Consider the following 18,908-nt stretch of genomic DNA (forward strand, 5'->3'; position numbering starts at 1 on the left):
TATTCAGCAAAAACCCTTAAAGATATGAACGTTATCATTTCTGAAAATATTATTAAATGTAATTTGGTGCTTTCTGTTTTCCTTGATTTGTTTTTATGCACAAATGTATGAATTATAAAAACTGATCTTCTCATCCTTGATGAAATGAATAAATGTAAATAATTGTGATTTCTCCAGGAAAATGATCTCCAAAATAATTATGAAGAACAGTGAAAGACAATTCCAATAAACTAATTCTTCCAGTCACTCAGTGGAGTCAACTGTGGAGATTTTGTTTCATTTGGGCAGAGTTTTCACATGATCTCTAGTTAATTTGTCAAGAATGAATGAGTAGTGCCAGAAGAGTATTTCAGTGTTACTATCAAGCTGAGCTAGATATTGCCCATAACATTAATTAAATTCGTTTTCTTTCCTCTAATATATTAAGATGAATGTGAACAACTCATTCTGAACAATTTAATAAAGGAAAAAGAAACACAGTAACATGATCAACAGAGCAAATTTCTTTAGTGTACTCTCTGAATATATTTTTCTAATGACTTTTGAAGTGCTTTAACTAAAGATAAGTGAATAAATACATAAGATTAAAAAAAAAAACTATCAAAGTTAAGGCATTACTAAGGGAGACTTCCATCCAGCACAACATAAAGAATTATTTAAGTTTTTTTTTTTTTTTAAGATACCTGAAATGAAGTGCAACCAGTCAAAAGTCTTCTCTCAGACTGCCAAAGGGACATCCTTTGAGACTTCAATCTCATGTATTTTTTAAAATAGAGTTATTTTCTTACCTTGAACATCATGAAATTGCCATTGACTAGTTTGTTAGAAGTATTAATTAATCACCATTCATATTTTCTTGATGGTAAAAATTTCAAAAGTGTAAGATATCAACTTTTTTTAAAAGATTTTATTTATTTCAGAGAAAGAGAGTGGGTGTGAGCTGGCAGAACAGAGGGGACAGAGAGGGAGGGGGAAAAAAATCTGAAGCAAACTCCATGATGGGCATGGAAACTGACTCAGGGTTCCATCCCACAATCTTGAGATCATGATCTGAGCCAAATCCAAGATTGGGTCGGTCATTCAACTGACTGAGCCACCTAGGCACCCCATGGTACCAATGTGTTAAGAACAAAACCTCTGAAGATGCTTTCTAGTCTTTTTATTTAGCCAATATTCAGTATTATGTTTCACTTTCAATTTTATTTAATATTTTTAAAAAATTATTTATTTTTGTGAAAGAGAAAGAGAGAGAGAGTGGGGGGAGGGTCAATGGGGAGCACAGAGAGAATCCCAAGGAGACTCCTCACTGATCACTGAGCCTAACGCAAGGCTGGATCTAATGACCCTGAGATCATGACCTGGACCAAAACAAATAGTCAATGGCTCAACCGACTGGGCCACCCAGTCACCCCTGTAGTTACACTTTTCAATGGCTCAGTGAATCTGTCTCAAGAATCCTTAGAAAGCAAGACAAAATTGTTTCAAAGGAGTGGAAGGAACTGTGTATCCTACTGGCATAAGCCATTACACTGAACTGGAATAAATATGTCACTGTTATTCTAATGCTGCTCTATATGCAGTGTGAGGAAAAGAAGCAAATGAATATTAATATGATATTAGAGTCTTCTCTAATTCCATCCATAGCTAGGGTTCTCATTATGAGGTAAAGAATATATAAAAGGGTGCCTGTGTTGTTCAGTTGGTTATGCATCTGCCTTCAGTTCAGGTCATGATCCCAGAGTCCTGGGATTGAGCCCTGTGCCAAGGTCCCTGCTCAGCAGGATAGTCTGCTTCTCTTTCTCCCTCCACCCTTAACCCCTGCCACAGGTATGCTCTCTCTCTCAAATAAATAAGACTTTAAATTAAAGATATATATATATTATTAATAAATATATATTAATATATAACATATATATGTATATGGTAGAAGGAGTTTCATAAAAATATTGTAGTCCTAAATTTGAATGATAGATTGAAATTGCCCTCATAGGCATTTTACTTTAAAAATATATATATGTGTGGCACCTGGGTTACTCAATGGGTTAAGTGGCTGCTTTTAGCTCAGGTCATGATCCCAGGGTCCTGGAATTGAGCCCCACCTTGGGCTCCCTGCTCAGTGAGCAGTCTGCTTCTCCCTCTCCCTCTGTTCCTCCCCCCATTCACCCACCACCACCCACTCCTGCTTTCTTTCTCACTTGTGCTCTTTCTCTCTCAAATAAATAAATGAAATCTTTTTTTTCTTTTTTTTTAAATTTAATTTCTTTTCAGTGTAACAGAATTCATTGTTTATGCACCACACCCAGTACTCCATGCAATATATGCCCTCCATAATACCCACCACCAGGCTTCCCCAACCTCCCAGCCCCCACCCCTTCAAAACCCTCAGATTGTTTTTCAGAGTCCATTGTCTCTCATGGTTCATCTCCCCCTCCAATACATCACCACTAGCCATCAGGGAGATTCAAATTACAACCACATTGAGATACCACCTTACACCAGTTAGAATGGCCAAAATTAGCAAGACAGGAAACAATGTGTGTTGGAGAGGATGTGGAGAAAGAGGAACTCTCTTACACTGTTGGTAGGAATGCAAGTTGGTGCAGTCACTTTGGAGAACAGTGTGGAGATTCCTTAAGAAATTAAAAACAGAGCTTCCTTATGACCCTGCAATTGCACTACTGGGTATTTACACCAACAATATAGATGTAGTGATAAGAAGGGCCATCTGTACCCCAATGTTCATAGCAGCAATGGACACGGTCACCAAACTGTGGAAAGAACCAAGATGCCCTTTAACAGATGAATGGGTAAGGAAGATGTGGTCCATATACACTATGGAGTATTATGCCTCCATCAGAAAGGATGAATACCCAACTTTTGTATCAACATGGACAGGACTGGAAGAGATTATGCTGAGTGAAATAAGTCAAGCAGAGAGAGTCAATTATCATATGGTTTCCCTTATTTGTGGAGCATGACAAATAACATGGAGGACATGGGGAAATAAATGAAATCTAAAAAATTCTGTGTGCTGGCCCTATCCACTGAAAATACCTAGAAAGGATGATCAAACTCATAGTAATTTTCACAGCTAGTACACAGTTTCTTACCTTGATTCACATTTCCTAACCAATGTAAGGAGGCCTCTTTGGAGAAATGACTCAGTCCAGTTCTAATACAGAAAAATGTAGCATGAGCCTGGAAACACTTGTCCTACGAGATGCGAAGGAAACAATCAAAGAGGAAAAGTGTACTCCCCAAAAGAGAAGGGTCTCCCCCCTGACTAAAGCACTCCACAGAGAGAGGGATGACAATTTCAATCTCCCTTGAAATACGTATGTCAATCACTAATGTGACCTACAACAAATACAAAATTTATAGAGCCATGTATTCCTAAAGATACCAACAAAAAGATCCTAGACAACCAACTCTGACTACTGAATAGAAATGAAGTAGGTATTCACCTGGGCTTTTTCATGTAAACTGTAACAATGAATAAGCAAATGATAAATAACAGATTAAGAACATAGTCATTTTGTAGCACATATGAATTAAAAGATCCAGTCATTGATCAATAGTGGCTGCTAAGAATAAAAAAAGAAGACTAAGCATGTATCTCCTCTTGATAGTTGCAAAAAATTCCCAAACCTAAATTTTTGCAAAAAAAAAGTCCCCAAATCTAAACCTGGATTAAGAATCTAAATAGCAATTACTGGAAATCCTGGGAATGAGAATGCAGTCAAATGAACATTACTGCCCCTGTGCCCCCCACGAATATGATAGAGTTTCTTGTTGCCTATTAATTGGTCTTTTAGGGTAAAAACATGACACCATTTCATTCTTGCAACAGAACTGATCTATAAGATTACCATATTATATACTTAAAGTTGCTGAGAGAGTAAATCTTAAATGTTCTCACCACAAAAAAGAAAAGGTAAATATACAAGTGAAAGATGTGCTAACTAACCCTACCTTGGTAATCATTTCACAATGCACAAGTGTCTAAAATCAACACATGGTTCCCTTCAAACTTACACAACGTTATATAGGTCAATTCTAGCTCAACAAAGCTGAAAAAAATATAAATAAAGTGGACTAGGGTATCACTCTCTATGATATAAAGCCACATCTGTCAGCATGCTCCTTTACTGACTGCTCCTTTAAGTAGGTTAAATAAATATAGTATGCAGTCATAAAGTTGAGTTATGCCTACCTTTTCCTTCCATTTTTCACCACACTCTGTTCTAATTCCATTCTTCTAGTAAGTAATTTAGTTCCAAATTGCATCCTAGCTGTGATTTAGTTCTGAATTGGTGACTGTATTATTTGATTATATAAATTCATTATTATGTGTTTTATGTTAAATGTATGTTTTGTTATTTAATTTAGACATATTACACTTATTTAATATTAAGTAGTTATTACATCATATCTATTTATAGGAGTGATGATAATCCTGACTCCATCTCTCATCCTCCATTTCAAGAGCAATGAACCCCTTGGGCTATGATCCAGGCCCCCTGAAGTTTAATGTATTCCCTGACCAGAATGCAGGAAGGCTCCTTCTGAGGTCCCTAAATCAGCACACAAGAAGGCACCACTTGAGATAAAGGCCAAGATGAAAATTAAGATGATCAAATTGACTCAATTAAATACTGCTATTTGTAATGAGGACTAAATTGGCTAGCCAATGTAATAATGTTTTTTAAGACTGTGAGTATGATATTGCATTATAATAGTTATTATTTGACTTAGAATTATTAAATGGCCTTGCTTCTTGATGCCTCAACATTAACAAAGCCAAAGGATAAACAACAGCAAAAAAGGGTATATGTTGAAAACTTTCTATTTCAAGAAGATTAATATAAATTAGATTATGATTTATTTTTGTAAGAAAGATTTCACAACTGTTTTTGTTACTTATGAAATATTAAGTAATTGTGATTAATGGAAGTAATTATTCTGCAGAAGTCAACATTATAGGTCTTCTGTGAGATACAGGATGAACACAACCATTCTCAAGGGAGATTCACTATAGAGAAGAGTTAAAAAGCTACTGAGAAATGCAAGAATGGCTTCCAGAAATCCCTCATGGTCTATAAATATACAGTCTGACCTGGACTTGGTCTTGTTCCCAGGAGATCCATGAACAACCTTATTTTGAGGTCAAAACAAGTAGTCTTGGAAAATTTGAGGTATAAGTCCAAGTGAAGGGAAATCAATCTAGTTTAAGAATACCCCAATAATGTTATATCCTTTTCAGTCCTCTCTTTAAATCGTGCTTTCCTAAATTTTTAAATTAACATTATTGAAGAAGACTATTGTATTATTTCCACAATTTTAAAAGTTTCTGACATTCCATTTTTATTTCCTGAATTATTTTCTTTGAGCCATCATAAAATAGAGACAAAGCAAATCAAATTTGATTAGAGTGAATGTTGCTGGAGTCTGGCAGAGAAGCAATGATTTACATTCTATTCTTCATGCACAAATCTGACAATCTAAAACAAAAGGGAGGACTGTCATAAACTTAACAATCAAAATCTATAGCACTGGATATCCAGCACAGCTGGGAAATAGCTGAATAGATTAGTAGAAATGGCAGAGGTTTTCCTATATGCTTCTGGAATAACCTTATAGATAAGTTTTCTCATGTAAAAGGTAAGTGTGTGGCAGAATTATAAGAGAATCAAACATTTCTCATAAAGCTAATAAGTAAGAAAGAAGGATCAGATGAAAAATCTGGGTGACAGCACTGCTAAGATCTGAGGCAAGTACTTACTTTTTCAATTTGTACTTTAGAGTAAAATGAAAAAATTGATAAATATTGCATGTCCCTTTAAGCTCAAATATAAAAATGTTTCTATATATACATTTCTAGCAAGTCACAGAAGATGTCAAACATTAATGATTTCAATGGACTTGTAAGACAAACCAAGAAGTAAACGAAAATGTTCTCTGTTAAATAAAATATTTAGGTTATATATTTCATCATATGGTAAATACATATATATTACTATATAATACATATAGACTGCTCACATACAGTATAGATAACTACACTAAAAACTATTAATATAAAATAAAGTTACTAATTAATTTAAATAATTTATAACTAATACCGTGCTTCATTTGCTAGGAAAATTATTGATTGATTTCTCATCTCATAAAACCTATAACTATACTGGTTGTTAATTTAGTCTTCTAAATTTCACTTTAACCTTGTGATGGAATTAAGATCATCCATTTCTATTTTTTAGGTGGGAGTATCCATTAACAAATATGTGACAGAAAAGAAAGAAAATGCCTATTTCTCTTAATTTGTCAACAAAAATGCAACGATATGCATAAATTGGACAAAGCAAGAAGTACTGATTTTATTTACCATCTTTCAATGATGTGAGTTATTATATAAAGGTTTCCAAATTTCTCCTGCTACATTTCTTTTTTTTTTTTTACTCCTGCTACATTTCTTTGAAATGTAAGAAAACTAAAAAAGCAAAACTCACAACCAAATTCAACCAAATGCAAACAAGAGGATCAAAAGAAAATAAGATCATCGAGGACTATAGAATGTATTTTACAATGGTATCAATGATGGTGATATTGATCATCATGAATTATAACTTGCATCTCCTCCCTTTAATTCTTTTGCCACCTAAATACCTTTAAAAGAAGAAAAGGAGAGAGAGAGGAATGAACCACACAGTGATCACAGAGTTTGTCCTGCTAGGCCTTTCTGATGATCCTGACCTTCAAATTGTGATTTTTCTCTTCTTATTTATCACATACTTATTAAGTGTCACTGGAAACCTGACTATCATCACCCTAACCTTGGTGGACCCTCATCTACAGACACCAATGTATTTCTTCCTCCGAAACTTCTCTTTCTTAGAAATCTTATTTACAACTGTGTGTATTCCTAGATTTCTGGGGGCAATTATCACCAGGGATAAGACTATTTCCTATAACAACTGTGCAGCCCAACTCTTTTTCTTTATTTTCATGGGGGTGACAGAATTTTACATTCTAACTGCCATGTCTTATGACCGCTATGTTGCCATCTGCAAGCCCCTTCATTACACCACCATCATGAACAGGAAACTCTGCACAGTGCTTGTGCTCTGTGCGTGGCTGGGTGGGTTCCTGACCATTTTCCCACCCCTCATGCTTCTGCTCCAGCTGGATTACTGCGCTTCCAATGTCATCGATCACTTTGCCTGTGACTATTTTCCCCTTCTACAACTGTCGTGTTCAGATACGTGGCTCCTGGAAGTAATTGGTTTTTACTTTGCTTTGGTTGCTCTGCTATTCACTTTGGCACTGGTGATTTTATCTTATATGTATATTATCAGAACGATTTTGAGAATCCCATCTGCCAGTCAGAGAAAAAAGGCTTTCTCCACATGTTCCTCTCATATGATTGTCATTTCCATTTCTTATGGAAGCTGTATATTTATGTATGCTAATCCCTCTGCAAAAGAAAAGGCATCATTGACAAAAGGAGTAGCCATTCTCAACACCTCTGTTGCCCCCATGCTAAACCCCTTCATTTACACTCTGAGAAACCAGCAAGTAAAACAAGCCTTCAGAGATGTGGTCCATAAAGTAGTATTTTCTTCAAGTAAATGAAATATTTCTCCTCGGGGGGAAAAAAGGGAGAGTCTAAAGAATAACTAGGTAAAATCCTGAAATTCCTAAATATCTATATCAGTATGCTTCTTCTTATAGTCTCTTATATGCCCCATTATAGTTAAATATTTTCCTGGCTCGTTTCTTCCACTTCTGTACCAAAGTGTCTTCAGTGCATTGTTTATTGACTTATTTTAAAATATGGTAAACTTTATTTGTCCTACAAAACTTTGCCGAAATGAAGTGCATTTCTAAAAGACATACTCTATGGCACAATATGGAAAATAGTATTAATTCTGTTAATAAATTCCTAAGTGGCACGCATAGTTTCAAAATTAGTGTGTGATTTCTTGTGTGTTTTCAAATAGTTCATTGATGATCTCCTAACATTTAAAAAAAAGACACTTAATCTCACAAAACAAACTGAGGGTTGCTGGAGGTGAGGGGATAGGGTAGGGTGGCTGGGTTATGGATATTGGGGAAGATATGTGCTTTGGTGCATGCTGTGAAATGTGTAAGCCTGATGATTCACAGACCTGTACGCCTGTGGCAAATAATACATTATATGTTAATTTAAAAAATCTACACTCCCAAACTATTGTATATTAAATTCCATTCTTAGAAGTAATAAGTAGTTGTGATTTGCAATTTAAATGTAGAGCTTTGTATTTTGTGAAATTTAGTGCATGTTACAAGGTAAATATTGATCATGATTTGAGTACTATTTAAAGAATTTCCATGTTCTCTACCATTTTTTTTAAGTATTTATACTTGGGGCACCTGGGTGGCTCAGTCAGTTAAGCATCTGCCTTCCATTCAGGTCATGATCCCAGGTCCTGAGATCGAGTTCCACATCAGGCGCCCTGCTCAGTGGAGAGCCTGTTTCTCCCTCTCCCTCTGACCACCGTTCTGCCTACTTGGGCTATCTCTCATTTGTTCTGTCAAATAAATAAATAAAATCTTACAAAAACCATTTATACCTGTTAAAGATTTGAAGCGAATGCAATAAAACTAAAACACATGCCACTTTCCTAATTCATTGAGCATCTTATGACAGTTATTTTGAATAATTTATCAGATGTGCTATATTTCTCTAGACTCTGCTAATGAAGATTTTGTTATTTGATTGGAGAATTTTCTCTGTTTCTTCATGTTTCTTGCACCTTTGGGTTGATACTTACATATCTGAAAAAACAATGGCCTCTCACAGTCTTATAAACCTGGATTTGTACAGAGGAAGACCATCACCCTTCAGTCCAGCTTCAGTCCACAAAATTCGGGGGGACCTCTCAAACCTTTTCCAAGGATGTGTCTTCTCACACTTCCATGGGGATCTTCCCAATTCAAAGATTTTGCCCGTTTCCTTATTTTCTTATTTTATGGAGTTTGTAATCCCTTGCTCGCTCTGTTTCTGGATTCCCTCAGGTCCTTCTTGTTCTCAGCAGCCTACAATCACCTAGGGTATGTCAAGTGCCCTAAGTTAACAAACTAATGTTTTGTTTTTGTGGGTGGTTTTTTTTTTTAAGATTTTATTTATTTATTTGACAGATAGAGATCACAAGTAGGCAGAGAGGCAGGCAGAGAGAGAAGAGGAAGCAGGCTCCCTGCTGAGCAGAAAGCCCGATGCAGGGCTCGATCCCAGGACCCTGGGATCATGACTGGAGCCGAAGGCAGAGGCTTTAACCCACTGAGCCACCTAGGTGCCCCAACAAACTAATGTTTTTATTTTACCTTCGACTCTTCTTTCTGCAGTGTTCTTCCTTCCTTTATGTAAATCTCTGACGCAGTGAACTATATTATTTTCCTTCTTTTTAAAGCATTTCTCTTAACAATTCCTTCTAGTCTGGATATTGACTTCACATACATTTAATTTCTGTTTGTCTAAGAATTCTTTATTTCTTCAGGGATTGTTTTCGTTGTTGTTGGTGGTGGTTTTTTTGTTTGTTTGTATAGGGTTTTTGGATTGTAACTCTGTGCTATCTTTCCATTCTGTTCTTGCTTCCCATCTACTTTACCCCCTAGATCCCTTGTGATATTAATCATATTTATTTCAAATCTCCAGCCTTAATATTCTAACACGTCTGCCATGTCTGGTTCTGAATCACACTCTGACTCTTCAATTTTTTTTTTTTTTTGCCTTTGTAATCCTTGTACTCTTTTCTTGACACCCTGACACGATGCACTGGGTAAAAGGAACAGAGCAAGCAGACTTTTAGAAATGTGATGGTCAGGCATGGGAGGAGGGGAAGGATTCTATAGCCCTACAGTTAGGGCTCAGTGTCTTAGTGAGCCTTGGCCTCTGGGCTGTAAATTTTGTAAGTGTTTCTCAGGTTTTTTTTCTCCACTTTAGTAGAACAGGAAGGTTAGAGTGGGCGGGAGTTGGGTATTTCCTTTTTCCCACATGGAAGGCTAGAGGATACTGGAGTTGGGTATTTCCTTGTCTGGAGTCAGTTGAGCTCTGTAGTGTACCAGCAGGTTAGGCTCTGGTCAGCTAGATTTTTGTGAGGGCTGGCTCTCTTAAGAGCACAGCACTCTCATGTATTTCAGAATGGTCCCTGTTCCTCTTCCCATGAAGAAGCATGAGGTGATTTTTCTGATATTATACTTCAGGTTTTCCTACTCTGGCACTTATGTGAGTTCCTGCTCATGAGCCTCTGTTCCCTTAAACCTTCACTTCTTATATTTATCTGTCTGATTTTCAATCTTGAGGGCAGTGATTTGCCTGCTCTAAGGATCCAAAAAGAGTTGATTTTTCAGGCTGTTCATCTTCTTTCTTTCGTTAGACCCAGGTGGTGATGTGTGACTTCTTACATGCAGAACTGGAAACTGAAGGTGTCATATGTCTTAGAGCACATTATTTTTTGTTTAATCTCACATTTCTATATGCCCTTTGCATGACTATTAATCTGTCTCAAGCTACTCCTTCTTTTGAAACAGAGAGCTCCACATATTATGTTTTATTTAATTTGTTAAAAATTTGCATTGGGGGCACCTGGGTGGCTCAGTGGATTAAAGCCTCTGCCTTCAGCTAAGGTCATGATCTCAGGGTCCTGGGATCGAGCCTGGCATTGGGATCTCTGCTCAGCAGGGAGCCTGCTTCCTCCCACTCTCTCTGCCTTCCTCTCTGCCTGCTTGTGATCTCTCTCTCTGTCAAATAAATAAATAAAATTTTTTTTAAAAATTTACATTGTTAAACCTGTTTCAGAAATGAAGAAAGAAAGGCCTTTAACAATTTTCCAGTCTTATAATGTGAGTAAATAGCAAAGCTTGAATTTGAACCTATCTCTCTTGGATCTAAAACTCCATTAAAAAAAAAAAGATCTCTGGGCACCTGGGTGGCTCAGTTGGTTAAGTGACTGCCTTCGTCTCAGGCCATCATTCCAGAGTCCCAGGATCGAGTCCTGCATCAGGTTCCCAGCTCCATGGGGAGTCTGCTTCTCCCTCTGACCTTCTCCCTCTCATGCTCTCTCTCACTCTCTCTCTCTCTCTCAAATAAAGAAAATCTTCAAAAAAAAAAAATCCTTGCGATATACTGTCTTCCATTGATATTCTTGTATATCATAGGCACTTATATATCAAACTAAAAATATTTTTGATCCCTAAAGTAACAAAATTTTGTATCTATGAAACTTTTAATAGAAATTAAACATACCTGTTTAAATAGTTTTCTTCACAGATATGCAGGTTATACTGATTAACTGTGATATAAACAATTAGGCCATCCTCAAACATAATTTTATTAAATACTATGGTTGAATAAGAATAATTTAGAGTATTTAGCTAAAAGTCACTGTTTTTGCACTTTTGGTAAACTTCATTCAACATAAAAATTATAAAATATTAAAAGTAAATTTTTGTATACATTCATATTCAAAAAATGAAAATAAATGAACTAAATATAATATAACTAAATATATGACTAAATATAATGAAATCTCTCTCTATATATATATTTATGTATATATTACTTAGTATAATGGAGAAAGCTTCCTCATTAAAAATACCTTGGCGTAGTATCAAAGTTCTGAAATGGGAGGTTACCTTATGTATTTTGGGACACTGTTATTTATTTTTAAAGATCATATTGATTTATTTAGAGAGGGCGAGAAAGAAAGCATGAGCGGGGGAGGGGCAGAGAAAGTAGAAAGAACCCCAAGCAGACTCTGCATTGAGCTCAAACCCTGAGGTAGGAATCAATCCTAAGACCCTGAGATCATGACCTGAGCTGAAGCTGAGTCAGACGCTAACCAAATGAGCCACCCAGGTGCTTCATAACTTTGGCTATTATTATGTGACATTATTCGAGTCTTTTTCTCTCACTGGCTTGCCCTTGATCTTTGGTAATTGCATGTCAGTGGGAATCATATCTATTTTGATTCCATTTTATCCCCAGTGCTTTGTATACTATTTAAAGATAGCAGATCCTCAAAAGATATTTGTCGAAAGAAAAAAAAGTGAATGAGTCAATATTTTGTCATTTCTAAAATGAAACAGAGAGAAATCAGAGTTGTAAAATCCTACCAAGTTCCTAGATTTTATGCTTGCATTAATTACAGAGTTAAACCCAGCACAACTTTCAAATGGAAAGGGGCCTTCTAGGTAGTAGATACTTCTCCATAAATAGCACCATAACTATGATGGGAGAATAATTTCAAGTGATTCTTGGAAAAGATTGAAGAGTTCAATGAGTATTTAATCCTTAGTTTTTCATGTCTTTCAATGGGAAATCACTGAGCACTGAACTCTAGCCCATTCTTTTTACTGTTCTATATTCAGTGTTTTTGAATAATTTATTTGATACCTACTAGCTTGGAGAGCCACTTCTATGGAGACATTTTAGTATATGATAAAAATGTAATGTTTTCATATAAGATTAAGTTGTCCCAGTATTTTACTCAGCAAAAGAAATGGGAGCATCTAATCTTAAAAGAAATCCTGATTTAGGAAATTCAGGAAATCTCTCCCAAAAACCTTGCACTTTAGTTATTTTCTCATTTAGGTCATATGCAAAATATTCCATATGCTTTTGGCTGACTTCTTATGCCCTTTCTATCTCTTTGGGCATTATCCCAAAAAGTTTCCTGTTCCAATATTGGTGCAACTGTTGATAACATTTGTACAATCCTTAGTGTATTTTCCTCTAAGCCCTTGTTGGCGTATTTGATTCTTTGGAGTATTTGCTGTGAGACATGGGCATATATAGTAAATAAAACATGTGCCTCATGCAGGGGAAAATCCATATAGAATCTTCATCCAGAAAAGCCCAAAGTAACTCCAAATCTAACTCCTCTTCACTGTTTTTGTTACCATAGCTGCAATGGAAAATGTGTAATAGGCAATTAGCTATAGAAATAAAGTAATACCAAATGTTTTGAGAGTGATTTTTAGAAATACTGAATCTCTTAACCTAAAACTGAAATAGTTGTCAATGTGCTTTTTGTATCATTTCAACCAGCCGATGCAATACATTTATATGACAAATACAGGTAAGATCATAAAACTGAAACCAGTGATAAATTTCCTTTTCTTAGCACTAATTCATTAATTCTTAACTCAACTTTCCATCAGATCATGCAGAATAACTTGAGGTTGCTATTTCTTTCCATATATGTCTAGTGTTATAAAAAATGAGCTTGTTACATTTCCTGTTTGTCATAATAATTTATTCTTTTATTAATTTTCAGAAAATTATTTTATTACTTTGGTTTCTCCCACTGACTATAGGTTTAATAAGTAGCCCATGCTCCATTTCCCAGCACAAAGAAATTAGTATTTAAATTCTACCATTTAGTAGCTGTCTGATCTTGTTTATGTCGTTTAACCTCTCTCATTGTCAATTTCTTCAAATTAACATAAGGTTATCAAAAAGAATAAATGAGGTTAAAAGCATACAGCGTTAGCACTGTCTCTCAAATGAGTGAGAACAAAAATGGTATTGTGATTTTGTAATGGAGCTGTATTCCTCAAATATGATAACTGATTTTATTTGCTAATAAGATATTAGTAACTACTGTCTAGGAATACATGCTATAATATTTTGGTACAATTTAACTGTGCTTGTAATGAAATTAGCCCTAAGTAATTCCATGATATATTATTCTCATTTCAAAATTTAAAAAAAAAGAACTAAAATAGGAACTTGTCCAAACTCACAATACTATAATGTAGCTAAATTGCAGTTTAAAATAAAAAAGATTTATTTATATATTTTAGAGGGAGAGAGAGAGAAACCAATGGGGAGGAGCAGAGGGAGAGGGAGAGACAATTTCAGACTCCACGCAGAGTGCAGACTCCAAAGCAGGGCTCAATCTCATGTCCCTGAGATCATGACCTGAGTCAAAACCAAAGGCAGACTCTTAACCAACTGAGCCATCCAGGCACCCCTAAATTGCATTTTTAATCTATTTTTCTTTGAATGCAAAGCCCACAAGTTGCCCTAAAAATACCACACATTATACATTAAGTTCTGATGCCATACATTTAATAAGAATTCTTTTCCTTATTTTTGAGTTGAAAATCATCTACAAATGTAGATACTTAGTTAATAAACTGAGATAATCAGGATATAAGTAGAACATCTCTATGACAATCTACAGATTGTGAACTGATTTAGGTGATTACTGTTTTTCCTTCATTATTCCTATTTATACTGGTCAATCTGACTTGGGATTCAAACTTCCCCTTTCCATTAGGAAAAAAAAAAAGCAAGCTCATTTCTTTTTTTCAGAAGATTCAGGTAAACTGCATTCCAAACTAATTTTGGTACTACTCTAAGGCATTGCTAAAGTAATAATCTGAAAAAAAAAATCTATATTGTTTCTTATGAGATTTTTTGCATTCAATCACCATGAAGTTCTTACATGAGATTAAATGTCACTAAACATTTTTTCATCAAAAATGGAATGAATCATTGCAAGAAAAAAAATGGTACTTGGTATAAACCAAGAAATTAATCAAGATATCAAATTAAACCAAAATTTTGCACTCTTCTCTGACAAATTAGCCTAGCATATAGACCTTACACCAAGAAAAAGAGTGTCAATGAGAGAGAAAGAGAATTGGAAAACTGTGTATTCATGTTATGGGTGCAAATTGCCTTGAAGATACATACGTTCACAACTTTTTTAGGACTTTTAACTTAAGAAGAGAGATTTCAGCACATATAGAGAATGCAGAATGGTAAAGTTAGTGTCCAATTATATTGTGGAATTTAGGGAGCTTTTTACCACTACTGTAATTATTAAAAAATAAATAAATAAAAAGCAATTTCTCAATCCTTAATAGGTCTTTTTAAATTGTTGCATTTTTAAATTGGACAATTTAGGAGATGATACCATTCTTTTCTCAACAAGGCCGTCCTTAAAATTCATATGAAACAACAGAAGAGTCCTAAAAGTCATTTACTTAAATAAATAAAATAACTGGTTTGTGTTTATTATTTCATTTGCATATCAGTTATTTCATTTAACACGATAGCAAGTATTCGTTCATTAAATTGATTAAATTTCACTTTCAATGGGCCACACAGGTAATTCAACAATAAGATACTCAGGACAGGTTAGAATTCATTGAAACAAAAAGAAGCAGAGGGCACACTAAACTTGTGACCATAACTTATATGTGACTGGGAGAAAGAAACATGAATGAGTAGTTAGGAAGGAAAGCCTAAAATTATACCTTCAAGTCTCAGGTGTATGTTTCATTTCTCTACCAAAAACATCACAGAAATGGTTGAGAGATCAGAATCTATACACAGCTGTTAATTATAGAGGATTGTTCATTGAGAACAATGACTATGATTGAAATATCCATCATACACTTGAATTGCCATAAGTTTGTTTACAAAATGTCATTGTGATGTCTGTTTCTCTTGTAAGCGCTCTTTAGCCTGTTTTCTCCAGTCCTGAGAAATAATAAAAGAAATATTCATTTCTTGTGACTCTCACATGCTTTCCCAGTAGCATTGGCACTATCCATCTCAGTTGGAATTTGTCTTAAATAATCAACAGCAATATTTTTTGCGAAACAGTGAAGTGAGTGAAAAGAGAAGTCAGGCATGTAAGGGAAAAAAAAGAGCAAAAAATTTCACAGTATTATGAGGCATTATATACCAATAATCAACAATTCTACATCTTGAAACTAAATATCCTATTGCAAGAATTCTCTCATGACTCTGAATTGAAAACTTTACAATTTAATGAGAATACACAGAATAAGGGATTAGAAAATGGATTGGTTCAATTTATTGAGGGAAATTTTAGCTTCACTCTAAAATGCATTATTGTTATTGTTGTTATTCAGGAAGAGAAGATAAAGGGATTTCATGTATGATTCATTGATTACTCCAGGGTTGATAAAACAAAACTTCTATAAATGAATGCTGATGTAAATAAAAGGAAAAACATAAAAACATAATATGGGATGAAAAGTAGAATACATACATAGGGAGAATACACTAACAACATTTAGATGGAAAAAACTTTGAAGGAAAAACTGTTCTGTAGAAGACAATGTTTATTTTAAATGTTCGTCCGATTTTGCTTCTTTGGCCAATGAAATATGTAGATACAATCTACTAAATTTCTCTGTCTTTTCATATTCTGTACTCTGTAATATCTGAGGACAGTATGTCAATGAATTCATTGTCTATAGCTTAAGATCATGAGTAGGCAGTTGAAAGGAGAATGTGAGTCAGAGTGAAAACACAGAAATCTGTCACATTGTTAAAGATGTAACTTCAGTGAATTTCAAATTTAGAGACACCTCCATTTTAGTGACTTTTTTCCTGACATGTCATCTTTTCTATGTTACACTAGTACAGTAAGTAATAGTACAGGAAACTAAGGGACAGAAATGAGGAAAGGAGACACTTTTATTGTTTTTGGAAAAAAGACAAGTAGTTTCCCATTAAGAAAGGGACCCATGAAAGAAGTACATTTATATCAACAGGCATTATTTCTATTCCAGTTATCAAATATGCAAAAAAAACCAAAACAAAACTAACTAAAGCCCCTGTTCTTATTTGGGATATATGGTTTGGATAAGATTTTTTTTTAAGATTTTATTTATTTGACAGACAGAGATCACAAGCAGGCAGAGAGGCAGGCAGAGAGAGAGGGGGCGGGAAGCAGGCTCCCTGCCGAGCAGAGAAGCCCAATGCGGGGCTCGATCCCAGGACCCTAGGATCATGATCTGAGCGGAGGGCAGAGCCTTTAACCCACTGAGCCACCCAGGCACCCCTGGATAAGATTTTTAAAACTCTTTTTAGGTTCAGTTTCCAATCTGTGAAATAAGGATTTTATGGAGAAACATTCTATGTAAAACACAGAGTGCAACATATGATAAAAACTTACTTATACATGTTACCTGTTTTATTAAGATGTCTTAAAGATCTACTACATCAAACTGGTATGGTATAATATGTTTATTTCCAGAGACAAATTCCAAAACTATCCATGGATAATCCTCTTTTCTACAATCTGCTTGGTTTTATTTTTCCCTCTAGATTATACAAGAGAAGAAATAAATGAAAAACCACACAGAAATAACAGAATTTATCCTCCTGGGATTGTCAGATGACCCACAGCTTCAGGGAGTGATCTTTGTCTTTCTGCTCATCACCTACATGTTCAGCATCACTGGGAACCTGACCATTATCACCCTTACCCTGCTGGATTCCCACCTCCGGACTCCCATGTATTTCTTCCTCAGAAATTTCTCCTTATTAGAGGTTTCATTCACCACTGTCAGCATACCCAAGTTCCTAAGCACTCTGATTACAGGAGATAAAACCATTTCCTTTCATGACTGCATGGCTCAGTTCTTTTTTTTCATCCTCTTGGGAGTCACTGAATTTTGCCTTCTGGCTGCCATGTCCTATGACCGTTACATTGCCATCTGCAAACCTCTGCATTACATGACCATCATGAATCCCAGAGTCTGCAAACTCCTTGTCTTTGCCTCTTGGTTGGCTTCATTCTTAATCATATTCCCATTACTCATGCAGTTCATACAGCTTGATTACTGTAAGTCCAATGTTATAGACCATTTTACCTGTGATTATTTCCCCTTACTCCACCTTTCTTGTTCAGATACAAAATTCCTAGAGATAGTGGGTTTTTCCTGTGCTGTGTTTACTCTACTGTTCACTTTGGCGTTAATAATTCTGTCCTACATATATATCATCAGAACAATTTTGAGGCTCCCTTCTGCTAGTCAGAGGACAAAGGCCTTTTCAACCTGTTCATCCCACATGATTGTCATCTCCATCTCCTATGGCAGCTGCATTTTCATGTACATTAATCCAGCAGCAAAAGACAGAGTGTCTCTGAGCAAGGGTGTTGCTGTGCTAAACACCTCAGTAGCCCCCATGCTGAACCCCTTTATTTACAGCCTAAGGAACCAGCAAGTCAAGCGAGCCTTCATGGACAGGGCAAGGAAGATTGTATTTTTCTCAAAAAAATAAAAAATAAAGGATAAAAGTGTTGTCATCAATTAGAGGCATAATGAAGAACAAGTAAACAAAACACAAGGTCCCTCAAATGTCTATGAATATCAACATAGTCTCACTACAGTTTTACTTCATTGCTTGTATTTCTGTTGCCAGCAGTATACTGAGGATATCTGAATATAAATTTTTGCCATTTAAAAACCAATCCCTTTCTCATGCATTTCCCTTCCTTTGAGTTAGTCTTTCCACTCTATAACTATAAAAATGACCTCATTTTCTTCTCCTAAATATTTTTAAATTCCAATTTTTCAACAATAATTCTTAGAAAATTAAGATACAAAAAAAAGAACAAGAGCATAAGAGAGAAACTGTTATATGATTCCATCAGGAAACACAACTTCTAGAAATTCAGAAAATATTAAGTCATGTTTAACACTTTTTTTAATTTTTTTAATTTTTTTATAAACATATAATGTATTTTTATCCCCAGGGGTACAGGTCTGTGAATCGCCAGGTTTACACATTTCACAGCACTCACCATAGCACATACCCTGCCCAATGTCCATAACCTCACCCCCCTATCCTGACACCCCTCCCCCCAGCAACCCTCAGTTTGTTTTGTGAGATTCAGAGTCACTTATGGCTTGCCTCCCTCCAGATCCCATCTTGTTTCATTTATTCTCCTATCCTCCAGCCCCCTATGTTGCATCTCCACTTCCTCATATCAGGGAGATCATATGATAGTTGTCTTTCTCCGACTGACTTATTTCGGTAAGCATAATACCCTCTAGTTCCATCCATGTCGTCACAAATGGCAAGATTTCAT

General features: G+C 35.4%; 1 protein-coding gene across 1 annotated transcript; it reads left to right on the forward strand.

Annotated features, from left to right (window-relative positions):
- Window positions 1-6,696: 6,696 nt before the first annotated feature.
- LOC308347129 (uncharacterized protein) lies at window positions 6,697-18,097 on the forward strand (the record flags this gene model as incomplete). The annotated part of the gene is made up of 2 exons (XM_080810270.1): window positions 6,697-7,624; window positions 17,157-18,097. 2 exons carry the CDS (start codon window positions 6,697-6,699, stop codon window positions 18,095-18,097), a joined length of 1,869 nt encoding a protein of 622 aa, XP_080666396.1.
- Window positions 18,098-18,908: the final 811 nt, after the last annotated feature.

Source organism: Martes martes (genome assembly GCF_963455335.1).
Source record: "Martes martes genome assembly, chromosome: 8".
In the NCBI taxonomy this organism is placed as follows: Eukaryota; Metazoa; Chordata; class Mammalia; order Carnivora; family Mustelidae; genus Martes; species Martes martes.